The sequence below is a fragment of the Pteropus vampyrus genome, unplaced genomic scaffold, assembly GCF_000151845.1.
Source record: "Pteropus vampyrus isolate Shadow unplaced genomic scaffold, Pvam_2.0 Scaffold108, whole genome shotgun sequence".
NCBI lineage: Eukaryota > Metazoa > Chordata > Mammalia > Chiroptera > Pteropodidae > Pteropus > Pteropus vampyrus.
Genome location: NW_011888889.1, coordinates 3,402,780 through 3,423,772, shown reverse-complemented (window position 1 = coordinate 3,423,772; position 20,993 = coordinate 3,402,780). Strand labels below are relative to the sequence as shown.

At 32.8% G+C, this 20,993-nt stretch overlaps 1 protein-coding gene across 1 annotated transcript in view; it reads left to right on the top strand.

The window, feature by feature from the left end:
- Positions 1-20,993, top strand: part of TUSC3 (tumor suppressor candidate 3) — a 167,299-nt gene that overhangs the window by 145,654 nt on the left and 652 nt on the right. The window contains exons 8-9 of the mRNA XM_023533687.1: positions 11,192-11,266; positions 14,737-14,827. Of these exons, the coding sequence (XP_023389455.1) occupies positions 11,192-11,266; positions 14,737-14,827 (166 nt within the window). The remainder of the gene's footprint in view (positions 1-11,191; positions 11,267-14,736; positions 14,828-20,993) is intronic.

Sequence of the window (20,993 nt, the reverse complement as noted above, 5' to 3'; positions counted from 1 at the left end):
CAGATGGAGTTAGTTGCTTGATGTCAGAGGTTACAGATTTATATATACTAAGAATAAGATTTTTCTTCCTATTAGTACTATTTATTTTCTCAGTGCCTTATTTAGGAAGGAAAAAAGCACAATCCTAAGTAGGCTACAAGACAAAACTATATAAAAATAACATTATGACATTTTAATATAGAAATGTGAACTCTCAGAAGACCTTATGTAATACTTTCTATTTTCTCAGTAAAAATTTACTTTTCTTTCATTTATTTTTCATTCAGTTATGTTTCGATACCTGATGCAAATAAAATATTTGCTATTTACAAGAAAGTAGACTGATAGAAAAATAATTGTAATTCAGCACGCAAATGCTATATTCAGTGCTCGGAATAAGCAAGGAAGGAAGGAGTACCGCAATACCCAGGAAAGCTGAACTGACGTTTAGCTTGGTTTTGATACAGTAATAAAAGAAGTTTCCCAGAGGGAGGATGAAGGAGGGAGAATATTCTGATAGATGGTACAACAGATACAAAAACATAAATTGAGAGAGAATATTCACAAATTGTGAAGAGGAGATTGATGAGAGGTTACTTTGGCTGGATAATGAAAATCTTCTCATGCCTTGCTAAGAAATTTGAACCTTATCTGAATTCACCTAGATACAGTCTATATGTGCCAGTGGATATAGGACACATGAGTTCTAGAATTGGCTTTACTGTCAACTATATAAACTCTGACCTGTCCCTTAATTCTCCACATCTAAGTTCTTGGATCTCAAGAAGATAACATGAGAATAAGTGTCAGTTGGAAGTAGATGTGCTCATTTAAAAGGCAAGGGTTATAGTAGCAATAGTAATAATGTAAAAATATACATATATATATTCTAATAAAGGTCATGTTTTCTTTTCCTATGAGATAAAACATTTGTTTTCCATTTATTACGAAAGTGTGTTTTACTCCACATTAGTTTTCAATCTGTAATAGAGAAAAAAATATTTTTTTTTTATTTTAATGTGTTATATCTAAAGAGAAACACATTATAGAAGAGAATTAATGATGGATGCAAGTTGAAGATAATTTTAGATTTAGATCCCTTTAAGTCTTCTATAATGTAATTTTTTTTCAACATCTATTCTCATTTATCTTTAAATTGACAACCCTGATACTCTGTAGGAACTACAATAAACTTAACATCATGTGCAATTGAGAGTGGATTATAATGTAATGCAAATGTATGTTATTAGTTCATTGGTATGCCCAGTGCTTCTGGGTATTGTATATAATTTACACAAATAGCAGCTTCGGCTTTATTCAGGATCATGTCAATATTTTGACTCTTTAAGCAGTAAGATGGTAATTGACAGAGCAGCAGAGAAACTATAGAGCGTGCTCTGTAGTTGAAGTATATATTGCTACAAGTGTGCAAAGTAATAGATGAACTAGATCAGGTTGTGTGTGTAGGCATAGGCATTAACAATCTCAGAACAAGTTTCAGAAACATTACAATGTATTCATTACATATATACATTTCTTACTGTAATTTAATGTTGGCACTCTTCAGTGAGGCACTGCGAAATGGCTACAGCCATCAGTTTATAGGCAGAAAAGCATGTTATTCCAGAGTTAGACATAGAACTTCTCAGATTTGTAGGGGCTTCCATTAGTTATTTAGCCTTCTACCCAATGAAGTCCTGAACGTCAACTCTGACGTGTGATCATCTAGCTTTTTTCTGTCTAAAATTCAGTTCTCTATCTAAAAAATTTTGTTAATTTTTTTCTCAAATGCTGAGTATTATATAGGCTCTTTTTAAGTCACAACTGTTCGGGTTTCTTCACTACATGGAACTTAAGCTAAATAATTCTCAATATTCAAAGGCCTTAGGTTAAAAAAGTTATCTTTAGATAAGAGGAAGGGTTAGCAAGTTTAAAGCCATTTTGGTTTAATTCCTATGTCTTATAGTCCTCAAGTTTAAAGTAGGTTTACAGCTCATTTCTTGATAAACCTTAGAAAATTCAATTTGTAGGAAACATTCTGAAAAAAAAAAAAATCACTTATTTCCCGACCCTGCTTTCTAATAAAATATTTACCTTGAGGTTGTACACAACCTGTATCTAGTTATATGTTTGCTTTAAAATTTCTGCTTGGGGGTCATATGTGCAAGAGTTTACTAAGCTTTGCATTTCTTTATTTTCAAGTAATAACAAAGTTAACTTTCAGATATAATAGTTTATAGTATCTTTGGTACTACTTTATATCCTCTATAGTAAGGATTGACAAACTAGGACCTGCAGGGGCTAAATCCAGCCTATTATTTTTATAAATAAAGTCTTATAGGAACACAGCCACACCTATTTATTTATATATTGTTTGTGATTATTTTACACAACAGCAGACTTGAGTAATAACAATACACCATACAGCTTGCATAGCTGAAAATATTGACTTTCTGACCCTTTACAGAAAAAATGTGCAAACAACTGCCATGTAGGGTATAAATAATAGAAAACAAAACCCCACAACTTCATTACCCCAAGACAGTTAACTTTTTCTTTCCCTGCATTATTTGCTTTTAAATGGATGTTTATATTGTTTATGTACATTTTATTTTCATTTGACATAATTATTTTTATGCTTAGCATAAAGGTGTTAAAATAATTATTTTGTTCTTTTACTCCTCATCATTTTCACCTATTCTTGTGATATCATCCTACTTCATTTCTTTTATGCCTTTTTGGTTTGTAACTTTCACTCACTAGCTTTGTGGCTTTGCACGTTATTCTGACCTCTCTGGGCTTCAGTTTCTTTATTTGCTGTAAACTGATTATAATGAAGGATATCAGTAGTTGATAATGGGTAAGACAGTGAACAAAACAAAGTAATGTCTTTGGGGGCTAACATTATAGTGGTGAGAGAAAGACAATACCTACATAAAAAAGATAGAATCTGAAATTTCTTTCAAAAACACGTTTTTCATAGAGAAAAACAAAGGATAAAAGAATTAGGTTGGTTGCTTCTCTGATATCATCTGAGCAGTGAGTTATGTGGACATCTTAGGAGAAGAGCATTTCAAGCAGGGGAAGAGCAAGTGCAAAGATCCTAGGCAGAGGGGTTCCTATGTTGTTGGAAGAACAGCTAGGACAAAAATAAGAGTAAAAAAAGGCAGAAAAGTATAAGCAGTGGGTCAGGATGCAAATCATGTACTGTCTTGAGGCCATTTTTAGGTCTTTAGATTTTACACTGTGTGACATGAAAAGCTATTAGTGTTCTGAGTAGAAGAATGACATTGCCCAACTTATTTTAAAAAGCAATATTCTTTAAGACTTAGGGGTAAGAGTTAATTTCATAAATGTGAAACAATAACCAAAATTCATAAAGGAAAAGATTAACAATTTTGCCATATGAAAATGAAAACCTTCTGCATGACAAAATAAAAAAAAATAAACTGCTACCTCAGTGTTATGGAGGTGTGAGCCATTTCTTTTTTCTTCTCCCTTTGATTTACAACTAATTGGACATCCAAACCAAACAAAAGTACCTCTGCACAGTACGACAGGACACCTGGGAGATTCATGCACCTGTGCATCAGAAAGTAAGTGGATAGAACCTCAAGGAGGACTGTGAGATCCAAGGAAGCTAGTGAGCCTTCCCCACCCGCACTTGCCACAATCAGAAAAAGGTAATCTGGAGAGTGCAAAACTGGGTCGACACTTAACGGGAGACAGAGGATGTGTGGCTGTCCAGCCAGCCTTAATAGAGAACCAGGCAAGCCATCACTGCTGCATGGAAACAAGTTTGGAGGCAGTGGAGAGAGAGAAACATGCCTAGATGATCCCCTTGCCCAGAGCAACAGTGCCACCTACTGGGCTTTGAGGGGGAACACCGGCTACATCTTTCGCAGAAAAGGTGGAAAGCAAAAGTGGTTGAGAGGACAAATGGCCCAGCAGTGCAGGTTGCAGCTGGAGGAACCCATTTCTCTTCAGCAACTCCCTATCTCCGAGGAGAGACCCTCATAATTGGGGTGTAGGGAGAAGAAAAGGAGGGAAACCAACAAGAACATCAAAGGACATTGAAGGAACATGTTTCCTGCTGTCTGCTCCAGGATTTTAACAGAATGTCTGCCCTGGACCTTTGAGATTCCTCCTACTTGAGGATCCCACTACTTCCCTGAGGGTACCTCAAAGCTCTAGATGCTGGGCCCAGACATTCCCTCACTCTGCCACCAGCTTCTTTTTATGCCAGCTTTTTAAATACTTGTGCTCTCAAGGGTAGCAGCAAGAGCCAGCTCTAGAAAGAAAAAAAACAAAAACTTATGCTGTAGCGCCACCTTCTGGAAAATAAGAGAAAGGTTTCTAATTACTGAACTGTAATGGCCTACTGAATTGTAAGTCAAAGTAATTAAGAAAGGTGTGTGCTACTTCACATGTAATGGCAGAAGCACATTTCATCAATACTATGAAAAGTCACAGTAATATGATATCACAAAATGAAAATAATTCTCCAGCAACCAAACTTGAAGAAATAGAATGTTGAAATCTAACTGATACTGAATTCAAAACAGCTGTTACAAAGAAACCAACAAGCTACAAGAAAACTCAGAAAGGCAATTCAATGAACTCAGGATTGAAATTAATAGAAGAAGTTCATCACTAGAGACGGAAATTATAAAAAAGAACCAAACAAATTCTGAAGCTTAAGAACTCAATGCATGAGATGAAGAATGAATTAGAAAGCATAGAAAATAGAGCACATCAGATGGAAGAGAGAATAAGCAGTTTAGAGGATAAAAATTTAGAAATGACAGTTGGAAGAAGAGAACTAAGATTTTGAAAAAGTGAAAAACCCTATGAAAGCTATAACATTTTATCAGACAATCAAATGGAAGAATAATTGGCATAGCAGGAGAAATAAGGGAGAAAAGGACAATTTATTTAAAAAAATAATAGCTGAGAACTTCCCAAACCTGAGGAAGGAACTAGACAAAACAAACAAAAATAAAACCTTATGAATTCCAATGTAAAAACTGTCAAACATCAATAATAATCTTAAAGGCAGCCAGGGGGGAAAAGTAACCTACAGAAGAACCCCCATTAGGCTATCAGTAAATATTTGAGTAGAAACTCTTCAGACTAGGAGTAAGTGGAATGACTTATTCTAAGTATTGGAAGATAAAAATTGCCAGCCAAGACTACTTTATCCAGCAAAGTTATCCTTTAGATATGGAGACATAAAGGTTTTCCCAGACAAAAGCTGAAGGAGTTCACCGCCACTAGACTTGCCTTGCAAGAAATACTGAAAGGAATTCTTCAAGCCGAAATGAAAAGATGCTAATTAGTGACAAACACACACTCAAAAATGATAATATACAAATCTGATAAGTTTGATGAACACAGTTAGAAAACTATATAAGAATAGTATATTAACCACTTTATAGTGTAAAGGTTAAAGGTAAAGAACATAACAATAATTAAAGCTACTTTCACTTGTTAATGAATTCACAGCATAAAAGGAGGTAATTTGTGACATCAAAAATATAAAGGGGAATAGTGAAAAGGTTGAACCTTTATAGAAGAATGAAGATAGTCTTTTTCTACTGATAGAAACTTAATAGATATTGTAGGTAAGCCTCATGAAAACCACAAGCAAAAATCTAGAATAGAGACAGGAAACATTAAAAAATAAAAAAAGACTGAACACATCACCATGGAAAACCACAAATTTACAAAGGTAGATAGAAACAAAGGGAAAAGAATGGAGATACAAAATAACCATGAGGGAAAAGGAAAGATGGCTTACATACCAATTATCACACTAAATATAAATGGATTACCAATCAAAATTCAAAGTGGCTGGATGGATTAAAAAAAAAAATAGGATCTAGATTTATACTGCCTACAAGAGACTCATTTCACCTCTAAAGACACACATGGCCTAGAATGAAGAGGTGGAAGAAGATATTCCAAGCAAATAAAAAACAAAAGAAAGCTGAGTTAGCCATACTTAGATCAGACAAAATAGATTTCAAGCCAAAAATGGTAATGAGACAAAGAAGGTTGCTCAGTACATCAAGAAGATATAGCAATCATAATATATATGCACTCAAAATCAGGGCATTGAAATATATTAAGAATATACTAACTGATTTACTAACTGATCTAATGAGAGAAATAAACAACGACACTATAAGAGTAGGGGACTTCAATACACCACTGTCAGCAATGGATAGGTCATCCAGATAGAAAACCAACAAGGAAATGTTGGAATTGATCCATCCTTCAGAATAAGTGGACCTAACAGACATACATAGAACATAACATTCAACAACAGCAGAATACACATTTTTCTCAAGTACACACAGAACATACTCCAGGATAGATTATATGATAGAACACAAAACAAGTCTTAGCAAATTTTAAAAGACTGCAATCATACTAATTATCTTTTCTGACCACAAAGTATGACACTAGAAATCAACAGGAGGAATGCTAAAAAATCTACAAGTCAATGTGTAAATAACACACTTCTAAACAACCAATGGATCAAAAGGAAATCAAAAGGGAAATAGAAATATCTTGAAATGATAAAAATAGGAAAACGATATATCAAACAAATGGGATGCAGCAAAGCAGTTTTGAAAGGAAAGTTATATTGATAAATACATACATTTAGAAGTTAGAAAGATCTCAAGTAAATAACCTAACTTTACACTTTTTAGGAACTACAGAAAGAACAAATTAAGCTCAAAGGTAGCAGAAGGAAGGGATTAAAAAATATCAGAACAGAAATAAATGAAATAGAAACCAGAAAAACAATAGAAAGGTCAAGGAAACTAAGAGCTGCTTCTTCAAAATGATAAAATTGACAAACCTTTAGCCTAGACTAACTTAAAAAAAGACTCAACTGATACTACAGAAATATGTAGGATCATAAGAGACTTCCATAAACAATTACATGCCAACAAATTACATAACCTAGAAGAAATAGATACATTTCTAGAAACACACCCCAGCAAGACTGAATCAGGGATAAAAAGAAAATCTGAACAGACCAATAACGAGTAGACTTATTGAATCTGTATTGAAAAACCTCGCAGGACCAGATAGCCTTACTGGAGAGTTCTACCAAACATTTATAGAAGAATTAACACCAATCCTTTTCAAATTCTTCCAAAATTCTGAGTAAGAAATACTTTCAAACCCATTCTACTAGGCCAGCATTACTCTGATACCAAAACCATAAAAGGGCACCAAAAGAAAACTATAGACCAATATCCCTAATAAGTATAGGTGCAAAAATTCTCAACGAAATATTAGCAAACCAAACTTAAGAACACATAAAAAGGATTATACACCTTGATCAAGTGAGATTTATCCCTGGGATGCAAGGATAGCTGCACATACAAATGAATAAATATGTAACATTAATGGGGGGGGGGAATCACACAATTATATCAATAGATGCAGAAAAAGATTTGACAAAAATATAGCATCCTTTTATGATAAAAATCCTCAACAGACTGTCTACACTTTAACGTAATAAAGACCATATATGAGAAACTCACAGCTAACGTTATACTCAATGGAGAAAAATTGAAATCTTTTCCTCTGATTGGGAACAACACAAGGATGTCCACTCTCAGGACTCTTATTTAATATAATACCGGAAGTCCTGGTTAGAGCAATTAGGCAAGACAAAGAACTAGAAGGTATTCACATTGGAAAGGAAGAAGTAAATTTGTTGCAATTTGCAGTTGATATGATCTTATATATAGAAAATCCCAGGCTCAACCAAAAAACTGTTGGAACTAATCAGTGATTTCAGAAAAGTTATAGGATATACCATCAACAATACAGAAATCAAGTTATATTTCTTTACACTACTTATAAAACATCTGATGGGAAAAAAAAGAAAGTTAGCCTATTCACAACAGCAGCAAAACCAGTAAAATACTTTGGAATAAATTTATCAAAGAAATTGAAAGATCTGTACAACAAAAAAACAAGATTTTGCTGAAAGAAATGGAAGGAAACACAAACAAATGGAAAGATATCCTGTGCTCATGAATCAGAAGAATATTGTTAAAATGCCATATTTCCCAAAGCCATCTACAGATTCAATGCAGTCCCCATCAAAATACACCAAATGCGATCTCCATAGAAATAGAAGAAATAATTGTAATATTCCATACAGAACCAACAAAGACTCCACGTAGCCAAAGCAATCCTGAGGAAAAAATATAAAGCCAGAGGTATCACACTTCCAGATTTCAAACTATACTATGAAGCATAAAAATATTATGATACTGGCATAGAAATAGACACATAGACCAGTGGGGGAAAAAATAGTCCCAAATTAAACCCTTGAATATACGGTCAGCTAATATTTGACATGTGAGCCAAGAACACTCAGTGTGGATAGTCTCAACAAATAGTGTTGAGAAAACTGGATAAACACATGCAGAAGAATGAAACTAACTCCCTCCCCACCCCCATCTTACACCAGTCACAAAAAATTAACTCAAAATGGATCAAAAATTTAAACATCTGATACTATAAAACTCCTAGAATAAAACATAAAAAAGTAGGTCCTCAACATTGGTGTTGGTAACTATTTTTTTGGATATGTAACCAAAAGCAAAATTCAATAAATAAGACTATATGAAATTTAAAATGTGCATAGCAAAAGAAACAACGAAATGAAAAGGCAACCTACAGAATAGGATAAGTGGTTAATATCCAAAATATATAGAAAACTCATGCAACTCAAAAATAAAACAATTCAGTTAAAAATGGGGAAAACAAAATAGATCTTTTTTCCCCAAAGAAGACATCAAAGGCCACCAGCTACATGAAAAGATGCTCAACATCACTAATTGTCATCAAAATGCACATTAAAACCACAATGAAATATCACTTCGCACCTGGTAGAATGGGTATCATTAATTAAAAAGATGACATGACAAGTCTCGGCAAAGTTATGGAGAAAAGAACCCTTGTGAACTATAGGTGGGAATGTAAATTACTGCAGCTACTACAAAAAACAGTATGAAGTGTCCCAAAAAATGAAAAATGTAACTACCACATGGTGCAACAATTTTATTTTTAATTGTTTATCCAAAGAAAGTGAAACTAATTTAAAAGCCATATGCACCCTCATGTTTATTCCAGCATTATTTACAATACCCAAGTTACAGAGGCAACCTAAGCGTACACTGATGGATGAAGAAAATGTGATACGTGCACACACCGCACAGAGGTATTCAGCCATGAAAAAGGAGGACATCTTGCTATTTGCAACAACATAGGTCCACCAACGGGTAGACCTTGAGCACATCGTGTTAAGATAAGTTAGGCACAGAAGACATGTACTTTATGATATGACTTATATGTGGAATCTAAAAAAAGCCAATCTCATAGAAACAGTAAAATGGTGGTTACCAGAGGGTGGAGGTGTTGGGGGACAAGACAAGTGTTTAAGGATACAAACTTACAATGGATGCTCTCTCTATACACTCAATAGAGATCTAATGCACAGTATGATGAATATAGACAATAATGTTGTACTATAATCATATTTGCCGAGAGTCTAGAATTTATTCTAACCTCAAAAAGGGAAATTACATAACATAAAAGAGGTGCTAATTATCACTACAATAGCAATTATATTACAATGTATAAATGTATCAAATAAACTTATTGTATACCTTGAATTTATACAATGTTATATGTCAAATATATTCAGTTTTTTAAAAGAAAAAAAAATAGGCTTCTATTGCATAATCATTAAAAGCAAATGGTCTTTGCACTCATATAGCCTTGGCTTGAATTCTGGCTCTCGCACTACTTAACACCTTGTCCTAGTTATTTAACATTTGTAAGTTTCATTATTCTAATTTATAAACAATAAAACAGTATCCACTTCACAGCATTGTTATGGGGCTTAGTGAGAGAATTCATGTACAGTGCTTAGGCCAGCTGCCTGCACATAGTTGCTTCTCCTGTTTTCTTCTAGGAGTTTTATAGCATTCTATCTTATGTTAAGTCTTTGATTCATTTAATTTTGTTAACTTATTTTCCCCAGAAATAGCAATTGTGCCATTTTCCCCTTGATTTTATTAATGGAATTTCAAAAGGTATTTAGCAGATGGAGTCATAACTTTAGTATGTTTTATTTGTCATAGCTACATAAAACCATTTCAAAATGTCATATTTTGAATATTTGCAAAAAAATATGTTGGCATAGATAAAATAATCTAAAATTCTATATGAATTTAGTAAATCGGATATGCGTATTTAAATGTGTGCATTAAAATCTGTACATAAATGTAACAAGGGTGTCGTCACCAGAGAAGGGTGGAAGGGGATCCTAGCATGCTCCTTGATGAGGATCTGCGTCAGGCATGTCGGTCTGCTGCAAAGAACTAAGCAGGAGACATTCCCTACATGCGAACAGGTTGAATGAAACAAGCATTTAATTCTTTTTATAATTAGCAATGCCCTAAGACTGTGGACCCAAGGGAATTTATATCAGTAGATTGTCCAAAATACCTTAAGAATAATGAATCCTTAAAGTCCACAGACGATCATACTGGTAGGACAAAACATTCATTCTCTTACATTATTCTTTCAGGCCATTACTGCATGACTGAAACTAAAGAATTTAGTAATTACCTAAATTCCACTGGTTTTCAAACTGTATCATGGGTCTCTAGAAGTTTGAAGGGAGTACACGGTGTATAAGTGTGTTGAGTGGGGTAATGGCACTGCACAGGCCTGGGAGTGGCTTTTTCTCCTGTGTACACTAGGCTTCCAACCAACATCGGTTTTCAGTTTCCACAGACAATTTTAATTGCCAATGAAATATATTCTTGTGACTATAACTAGTGCATGTCTTTATGTACAATGTCAAATATCATTATTGGTTTTAAGGGTCCATGTAATTCATATATGCTGTGAAAGTCCTGGAATTTAGAACATTTCAATTAGACCTTCAAAAACTCAAATTAAATTTTAGGTTATAAATTTAAAAAATAAAGACAGATTTAAATACACGATAAATGATAATTTTATGTTAAGAGAATAAATTGTATTTACCTCTGTGTGTATTTGTAATTCAGCTGTCTGGAACAGAACACATTATGATCAGATCCAGAAAACTTAATAGATTTTATTTGTATCATTTCTGCTGTTTCCTTGACAACTACTATAGATGCTGCTATCACCATGGGGATGGTTCTTCTAAATGAAGCGGCAACATCCAAAGGAGATGTTGGGAAAAGACGGAGTAAGTCTCTGTTGGTATTTTTGTAATTTTGTTTTAGTCTTAAGATTCATTTAAATCAAATGGTAAATATATAAAAGTCCTTTGTAAACAGAGTTCTAAAGAAATGTTATGGTTTGAGGAAGTTTGGAGTGTGTTTTAATTCTATTTCTTGGATGTCTATGTGCAAATACTTAAAAATATATATCTTCTGAAATGAGATTGGGTGATTTTCTGTGAAACTGCACATACAGGAGAGCTGCCATTTGCCCTTGTCAGGGGTGGTCTCGCCCATCTCTGTTGAAGCTGTCGTCTCTGTGGTAATGTCCACTCTTCAGGGAGAGATGGAAAGTTCTGTGGGGAGAGTCTTAGCGATTTTATTGGCAAATGATATATCCCCTGTGTCACAAAAATCAGGTATGCATTCAAAGACTATCTCAGAGAAATGTTTGCATAGGTTTTATACACTGAAATACAATACTTTCCAGTTACTTCCTAACCTTTTATCAGCATTTTAAAAAGGAGCATATCTTGATCCTACCTTTCCCACAGGGTCTTTGTCTTTTCTAGTGATATTCCAAGATTTACAGTTCCACCAAGTTCCAGCATTATGTTTTTAAGCAAATTAACTATGATGAAACTATTCCTCCCAAGGGGTTGTAGAAAAAAAAAAAAAAATTTTGTGTAACGTACACATTTTGGCAGGAAAAGCACAAACACATGGGAAAAATCTTCCCTAAGGAGCATATATTAGGAAAGTACAGAGGGCTTTAAATTCAGTATTTCCTGTCACAGACCTTTTTCTAATTAATATGAAGTCCCTATGTGATTTTATGAGTATACCTCTACAAACCTATTAAGATTTTTCTCAATAGGCTTTGCTTTGCTGTGTGAACCCTTTTAAAAACTCAATTTATGTGTGAGGAGCATAGGTGCCTGAAAAAAACTAATAATTTATCAAAAAGTTTAAAACAAAAGACATTTCTTTATGGAATATTAGGATGATATGTAAGTACATCATAGTGATTTCTAAACCTTAGGTATCTTAAGTGTTGAAATGTTTTGGGTGTAATATACCATTTAGTTTACCCTCTGATTTTCCATGATGCTATCTACACACTTTTGTAAAGAAACTAAAGAAACCAATGTATTACTTTGTTCAGTTAAGCATTATTCAGAATATCATTTTGATATATCTTTTGAATAAACAATGTGATGCTCTTGGGATTGACAAATTATGTTCATGAGGACAGTTCTTATGTGATTATATATTTATCATGTCCTATCATACCAAAGTAAATAATAGTAAGAGATAGATATTAATTTTTTAATCTCACAATGTCCATGATATTGAGTTTATAAAATCACTACTTCCAGCTTCCCTCTTGGTAGATATTTGTGTATACATCACTTCAACCACCGACCCACTACCAAATTATTTGTGTGTGAGTGAGAGAGGGAGGGAGAGAGGGAGGGAGAGAGGTGGAGAGGGAGGGAGAGGGAGAGGAGAAATATATTTTTAAATTATTCTTTTTCGATTCTAGTGTGATTTTTATATTTGACATAATACAACTGCTATGATGATTATTGTCTAGGTCAGAATGCTTTTGTGTCATCATAGCATTTTCTCCTTATAAGTATGCTATCTTAGATGGACTGTAGTGGTTCATTTAGTAATTACTAACTCCACTACTCACTCGGTTCTTTCCCCTTCCCTATATACAAGTACTTGAATTGCATTATTTTGTTCCACTGCATAGAATCAGGTAAATATATCATTTTACATGATTACATATTTTGAGCCTCATTTCCCATTGTGCATAACCAAATAAGGCTACTAAAAGCAACAAGGAGTGAAAAGAGTGTTTTTGTTTTATTCAGCTTCTGAAAAAAATATTTTTAAATAGAGGAAAGAAAGAAGTGTTTGATAAAAATACCAGATGTGGGAAGGTATAAAGTAAAACATCATGTAATTAAGTTAGGTTAATATGCCATATTTAGTGCCAAGTGTCTGGCATATTTGGATATTCTACAATTTTTTAAAAAGGTGTTTTTCATTTTGTGATGTTCAGCACCTTTTTTTCCTTTATTTTCTGCCAATATTCATTTGAAGTTCAATTGTATGAGTGTTGTCTGAAATGAAATGTCACAGAGGCTGCAATTGAATGCTGTTAAGCACTTAGGACTTCTAACAATTTGTGCTCAAAACAGAGAAAATGATATTCCTAGAGTTGAATGAAAACTGACACAGATTTCTAGACCGTATTTTGAGAATACCATACTTTATCGACTACTTCCTGATTTCTACGACTATAATTAGGTCTCATTTATATGCTAGAAGAACGTTTAAAAATACATTTATCGTTATAGAAACATAGAGAACTGTTTAATTTTTCTTGTTTTCCTGCCTTAGTATGTTTAACCTTTTTGTATTATAATGATTTTTCAGTTTTTTAAGAATTTCCTGAACTAATAAAAGGATACGAATATAGTACAAATGTTTTAGTCTTAAGAAATATTTAGATATTTTTAAAGAGATAACTCTAATTTCTACTTATTTATAGAACAGATTTAAACAAATTTCTTAAAATATATTTTTATTTTATTTCAAACATCTACATTTAATTGGCTCAGATTTTTAAGCATTTAAATGTTATAAACATTTATATTTATTTTACTAATAATAGCAATGAATCTTTTTAAATTAAATATCTGAAAATATATATTCAAATGTATTAGCATATTTTAATTTTATATGATGTATAAATAATTACTCATCTACTTTAAAGTAAGATCTAACCATAATAAAAAAAGGGAAGGGGGAAAATAATTTTCATGTTGCTAACATGAAATATTGAAAACATAGAGTACAGCACATTCTACTGTAACATATGCCCCTTGTTTCATTGTTAAAACAAACAATAATTCTTTGACACTATTACCTGCTCTTTAGGGGGATTTTCTCCCCCTTCGACTCTTACACAGTCCATCTCACTCTCCAAGCTTTTATTTCTAACTTTCTGTACACAATGATGAACAATTTTAAGTAACAGGCTTTTACTGAAGCAATCTATAATTATATTTCTTTGTAAATATTTCATGGCCTGGAAAAGAATAAAATTATATTTAGCATTCTAATAGTGCAAATGTCTTTGCTAATACAGTCAATGCTTCATAACACAGGCTGATAATCTTGTTTGTTATCACATACTTTGGTTTATTATCCTCCTGGGGCATTTTAATATTTGTAGTAGGCACTCTTTAAGAAAACAACCAGAAGACTTAGTCACTTTTATTGTGTTTATACTTAAAAATACTACATTTTCATTAAGAATATAGAAAATAATGAATACATTGTATTTTAAATTACCCGACTTGTATCTGTATGTGCCATGAACTATTAAATGTAAATATACTTAATTAAGTGCATTTTAAAAATATAGGCATATGGGTTACATGCGTCTAGACTAATTGTGTTTTCTATCTCTTTCTAGTAATTTGTCTAGTGGGATTAGGCCTGGTGGTCTTCTTCTTCAGTTTTCTACTTTCAATATTTCGTTCCAAGTACCATGGCTATCCTTATAGGTAATATCATTATACTTATGTGATTGTTTATTCTATTAGTTAAAAATAAAAACAATTTAAAGTGGTTAATCTATATTTAAGGATCGATATAAAGTAGCTAACTCATTTGCCATGAGCACCTGCCATGTGTTCATCATAGGTTATACGAAGAAGATAAAAGGTGTGGTAGCTGTTCTGAAGCAGAGTATAGTTTCATTTCAGGGATACCTATTTTATATATGTGTGTGTGAAGAGATTTGTATATATACATATGTGCGTACACATGTACATGTAACAAAATAGGTTTTAAGCTTTGTGGAATTCATCAAAATTATTTTTTTCTTGGTTGATCTATTAAGATTTTGACTTCATTTGCAATTTTTTTCTCATATAATCTACCATTCAGCATCTAATAAAGTTTGCATCATCTTTTGATTTCTGCAAAGTTTTAGCTTTTTCAAATAAGAAAAGCCAATTTGAAAGGGAAAATTAAATGATAAAACCTCTAGTAACTAGAAGTTGTCATAATGAACATCTTGTAAGATTTTCCTCAATACACTGTGATGATTAGAGGTGAGAAAATGCTGAAAATTCATTCTGAGACTACATTATTATGCTAAAGCACAATTGGTACGCCAGATTAGACTTGGCCATTTTATGAATTAGGCATAGGTTCACTTCTTGAGCATATTCCTTCTTCATCTTCTTTTAAGGGAATAAATGTTCCACTTTCTCTTTCTCTGGGAAATCCTAATAGCTCATCCTTCTCTATGATGAAGTAAACTCATCCTTCTCTATGATGAAGTAAAGGCCCTATATTTCCTTTCTCAGAGATTTTGAAGACTCTTTCTGCTGAGTTAATATAAGCAGTAATATGTTGATAGAAAATAAAATCTCATCATACTTTATATCTTTTCCACATGTGAACTATGCAGTTATTTAAGAGAATTTTTCTACATGGATGATGGCAACAATATATAGCTTTATATGGGGGACAAAACTAATCCCACAACAAGGAGATCTGATATGGGGTTATAATGGAAGAATAAGACTCTTCAACCCTGACTCTCTCTTTTCGTATTTGTATTTCTTTTTTTTTTTTTTTATCCAGGATGTCAAAAAACACTAAAAAAATTAATTCACTTCAATCTACAAGCACTTACAATATGTCAAAAAAAGATATCTATTTTTATAAAAGGTAAATTATAGTAAGAGATGTTGTGAGATTCTTAAACCTTATTTAGTTGACAGTCAGGAAATGGAGAAAGGTAAAGAGAAAATTATAGCTTTTCTTGTATATCAGAACACGTAATCATACCATAATATCATTTCCTATCTAGATTGTTCTCTGACATAGCAATATAATGAGTAGGGAAAATAGAGAAAATTAGTTTTTTTAGTTTCATTGAATAATGTTACATTTGACAGCACTATTTTTGTGATAATATGAAGAATTTTCAAGTTTGTACTTACTTTTCCAAGGAGTAGTTGTCATTCAGTATAATAATTTTCCAGTACTCTAGTTCTTTACCAGGAGCGGCCATTTAATCAGCTAGGGAGCTTTTCAAAATATATATTCTAGGCCTCACCTTAAATATACTTACTATACTAATCATTTTTGAACCAGAGTACATGCTTATTTTATTTATCAATGTGGCATTGAACTTCCTTACTGTGTAGCCAGCCCACTCCCTTGTCAAGACCCCCACCAGGCTAAACGAGGAATGGGCTTGCCATCAGCTGGCCTCATGGAGCTGGAATGTAAATGAAATCTTTTATAAGTCAGAGATGGAAGCAATGTCCAAGAATGATTTGTGACTGAAATTTGATGTAGTAAGATGAACACCCTGAGGAGCTGCCAAGAAACAGAAATGAACAGAGCCTAGCAAAGGAGCTTGGGAAACCAATCGTGCTGAAAGAGTGGGATGTGGCACTGTGGAGAGAAGGAAGGCAGGATCCTGGCTCTTCCAAACTCTCTTAACATTTGCTGTGCTTATTGCATGACTGAGTTATACAACTAGTGCACTGTCCAATTCAAATCATTTTTTTTAATTCAGTTATCTCTATATCACATAAGAGCTTTCTAATATTTCTCTTCAGCCTCTTAAGAACTTTCATTTGTATCCACTTTTCTATCTTCTGTCTTTTCCATGGATATGGTCATTCATTAAGCTTCCATAAATCCTTATGGCATTTGTAGATAGATCATCCCTCTCTGATCATTTATAATCAAATTCTCTTACTATGTCAGGTATATAGGATATATGTTCCTTTCACTACATTTACAGCATCCCTCTGAACTAACAAAATACAGTAGTATAGGGTGGGGAGCATTATGAAAAAAATACCAATTTTGCATTTGAAAACATTTATTCCCTTTTATTAGTCTAAAACATGGGTATATACTAAAATTACCTTAGTAATGGTAGATACTGCTTTGGGTTTTGTTTTTATTTCATTCCATTATTTTTCTTCAGTATGAGCTTTTTTTTTTCCTTAGAAATTTTATCAATTTTCTTGTGAATAATCATGGTAATAAATGATAAACATCAAGGATAACTGTTACTAAAAGGACTACAGAGAGCATATACCAGAGATTTGAATAAATCCTGAGCTAAATTCTAAAACTCTGACAATACAGGGAAAAATATGCATGTATACAACTAGTTCAGTGGAGGAAAAGCAAACATAATGGCAGAAGCAAGAGTAAGAGAGGGAATAAATGAAAGAAAGAAATAATTCTGAAATAGCTGAAAGGTAAGATGTTAATAAAGAAGAAAAAGAGATTTTTTTTCCCACCGAATTATCCTGTGAGAGAGCTTGGTCAATTATGAACATAGCACCACATTCTTAAAGAACAGTGTGCATTTCCAGAAGCATTTATCTGTGGCACCATCATTATGGTACTTGACAAAAAAGAAAATGAACAAACAAACCTTGCTCAGATAAAGGCAGTTTGTAGGGAATGAGAAAATGAGATGCAGCACAGGACACCATCATTACAGGAAGAGGAAAACTTGCAAAACGTATTCCAGAAGGTGCGCCTTGGCCTGAGTATCTCTGAAAAGACATTTATGGATGTTCATCTTCAAAGAGAGTTAGGCCCTAGTATATGAATCATAAACCCTGGGGACCAAGAGCCAAATCAACCTAATCATTTGTGACAGACACACATTGAAGTAGGCTTGCAAAAGAAAGGGAGAATAGTTTCTCGTCAAAGACCATATCCTTCCTTGACTTTGAGATGACCTATGAGGGCAAACATACATTTTTCTTTTAAAAATCTCCCACTTCTACCTACTTTAGATAATACTTGTTCTTTGGATAAGACCCTGGAGACAGCCCAGAGAAAACACACATTTGACAATACCACCATCTACTAATTTAAAAATCACCTTTAGTCACGGGCTTCAGCTCCAATGCCAGAGTACTTTTTTGGGTGTAATACCTCTGTCTTTTGGAGCCCTCAATATCTTCAGGTTTCTGTGAATTAAAACTTTTGTACCAAGAAATATCACTGATGTACAGAACTGTGTTCAAAATTATTTTTACACTAACTTTTTTATTCTTTTAAGTTGTTTAATCTGCAACCTTTAGTTTCTTCTATATTGAGTGTTCATTTTTTTCATTTTTATTTTAATCTTTAACCTCATAAGCATTCATGCCCTTCATATTTTCTCAGTATTTTATACTATTTTCTTGTCAATTTATATGCTGAAGGGGATACAAATCCACTTTAAAGGTTTATTCTATTCCTTAATCCTCTCCACTTTTCAGTCTTAAGGATTTTTTTCCCCGCAATATGTTTTGTACCATCACTAAATTCTTCCAAATTGTCTTTTAAGTTTCATTAAGCAAACTTCCTGATTTAAATCCCTGATCTATTTGTTACTAACTGTGTTTCCTTGGACAAGTTACTTAACTTTTCTAATTCTTGGTTTTCTCATTTGAAATGGAACAAAATGTACATATTTCATTTGCTTATTATAAGGACTACATGAGAAATTGCATGTAAAGTCTCTTAGCACATAAGTAAATGGCATAGTATTAATAAATATTTGATGCTAATTTTTTTATTTTTATTTTCAGTTATAGTTGACCTTCAGTATTTTATATTAGTTTCAGGTGTACAGCATAGCGGTGATGCTAATTATCATTAATTCTGATATAAATAATTTAAGCTCATTTATATTTAACCTGCTTTTTTCTAACCAGGATTTTTCTTTATATTCAAGATTAAGTAACTGCTGTTTTATATTTGCATGATTTAGTTGAGTGAAAAACAGTTTTTCCCTGAACCTTTTGATGAATTTAATTGGACTCCTGAGTCCTATGAAACTACCAGTGAAACATCAATATTATTAAGAATTTGATCTAATTACCATCTGAGCCATAGTTCAGAAGAAAATTTTCTTTCAGTAGCAGCACTGAATTTATTTTGTATATTAAAGATTAACTTTAGGATTTGTCCCATTTTCTAAGAGCAAAGTGCTAGTAGCGATACATGATTATCTTCACTTATGCGTACTTTCCCAATATTTTCCACTGACACACTTTGACTTACAAAGTTTTCTTCAAAAAATATTTATAAAAATATTTATGACATTAAATCTCTAGTAGGAAAATAACATAAAACATTCTCTTAAACTCTATCACTTTGCTTCATGTTTATAAGACTCTTTAGTTATCCTAAAGGGTTAGTGTGGTATAATGGAAAAATAATATTTAGAATCAGAAGACCTGAGTTCAAGCTCAATGTATAATTTTATATATTACAAGCTCTGGCTCTGCAATCACAGAAATTTAAGTTTGAATCTTAGAGCCTCACTTCACTAACATTGGAACTTGGAGTTAGTTAACTTCTCAGTTCTCATTTTTTCTTCACCTCTAAAATGGTGTTTTTATGGAGTTAGAGACAGGCTCAATTGTTAGATTTGTCTCATTATTTCTATGTCTTTTGCCAAGATATTTAGCTTTGTTAAACCTGTTCCTTCATCTGTAAATTTGGTTAATAATACCTGTCTCAATTTTGTGGGGAGGAATTAATCAATTTGTAGTGCCTGCAATGTAGTAGGTTTTCAGTAAGTATTAATTACTTCATCTACCTCTTCGCTGTACTAGCCATTTTAGCATGATTATTCAGTAGCACTCTACTGCATTACATTTTTCATTAAATATTCATGTGTAACTTTTATGTATTGAAGTCCTTTCCATTCTAGAATATTATAAGGTATTTTAGAGAATAGTTCTTGAAAATACCTTTTTATATCTCCGAAGTGCTATGTACGTAGTAAGTGCTCATCATATACTTGTTGATCTAATGTTTACTCAAAAACACTTTTTATTTCTTATTTAAATGAAACAGGAACCACTAAGATAGAAACATAACAAAGGGAAGAGTACTGGTTTGCCACATTGCACACCTTCAAAAGATGGAATTCACATTAAATGATACCCCATGGAGTTGTCAGGTGATTCCACACACCTAAAGGGTGTGTGGAAAGGTAATTATTCCAGAAACCTGAGCTCTAAAGACTCTTATTGCAACCTCAAATTGATTCTGAGCTGTCTAGCATCAAATAAACTGAAGAATAAAATTTATATTAAGCTTACAATGGATATAGAAACTATCCTTCCATTGTCTTACAAAGATACTTGTAATTAATCATGACCTTGGTTATTTTGAGATGATGAATAACAAAAAATAGATTGAAATTTAGTAAGAGAAAGTGCAGAATAACTGCTAGAAATGAAAGACATTCATGTGAATTTTGAGAAAAATATATTAGCAAATAGAGCAAGGCAAAAATCCCAGGATGTACAGTGTATAGCAATATCACAATTATTTCTACATCTCAGATACAGATCTTTCATCAGGAGGGAAAATATAAATAGTCTTGAGTTGTACAAATAGTAAAATAATATAGAAATAGTGTAGTAATCAACCAACACTACATAGCATTGATAAAAATTTCACTAGGATTGCCTTTCTCACTGAGTTCCAGCCTTGAAGAATGACATAAAGGACCAAAGATTTAAAGATAATTCAGAGAAGAGCTATAGTGCAGTGGAGGCACCATTGTCTATCCTCTGTCTTATCTGAAGAATACACTGCTAAATCTTATAATAATATTGTACATATGGAAATTGAATCTTAAGGACTATTTTTTCCATATTATATTTCGTG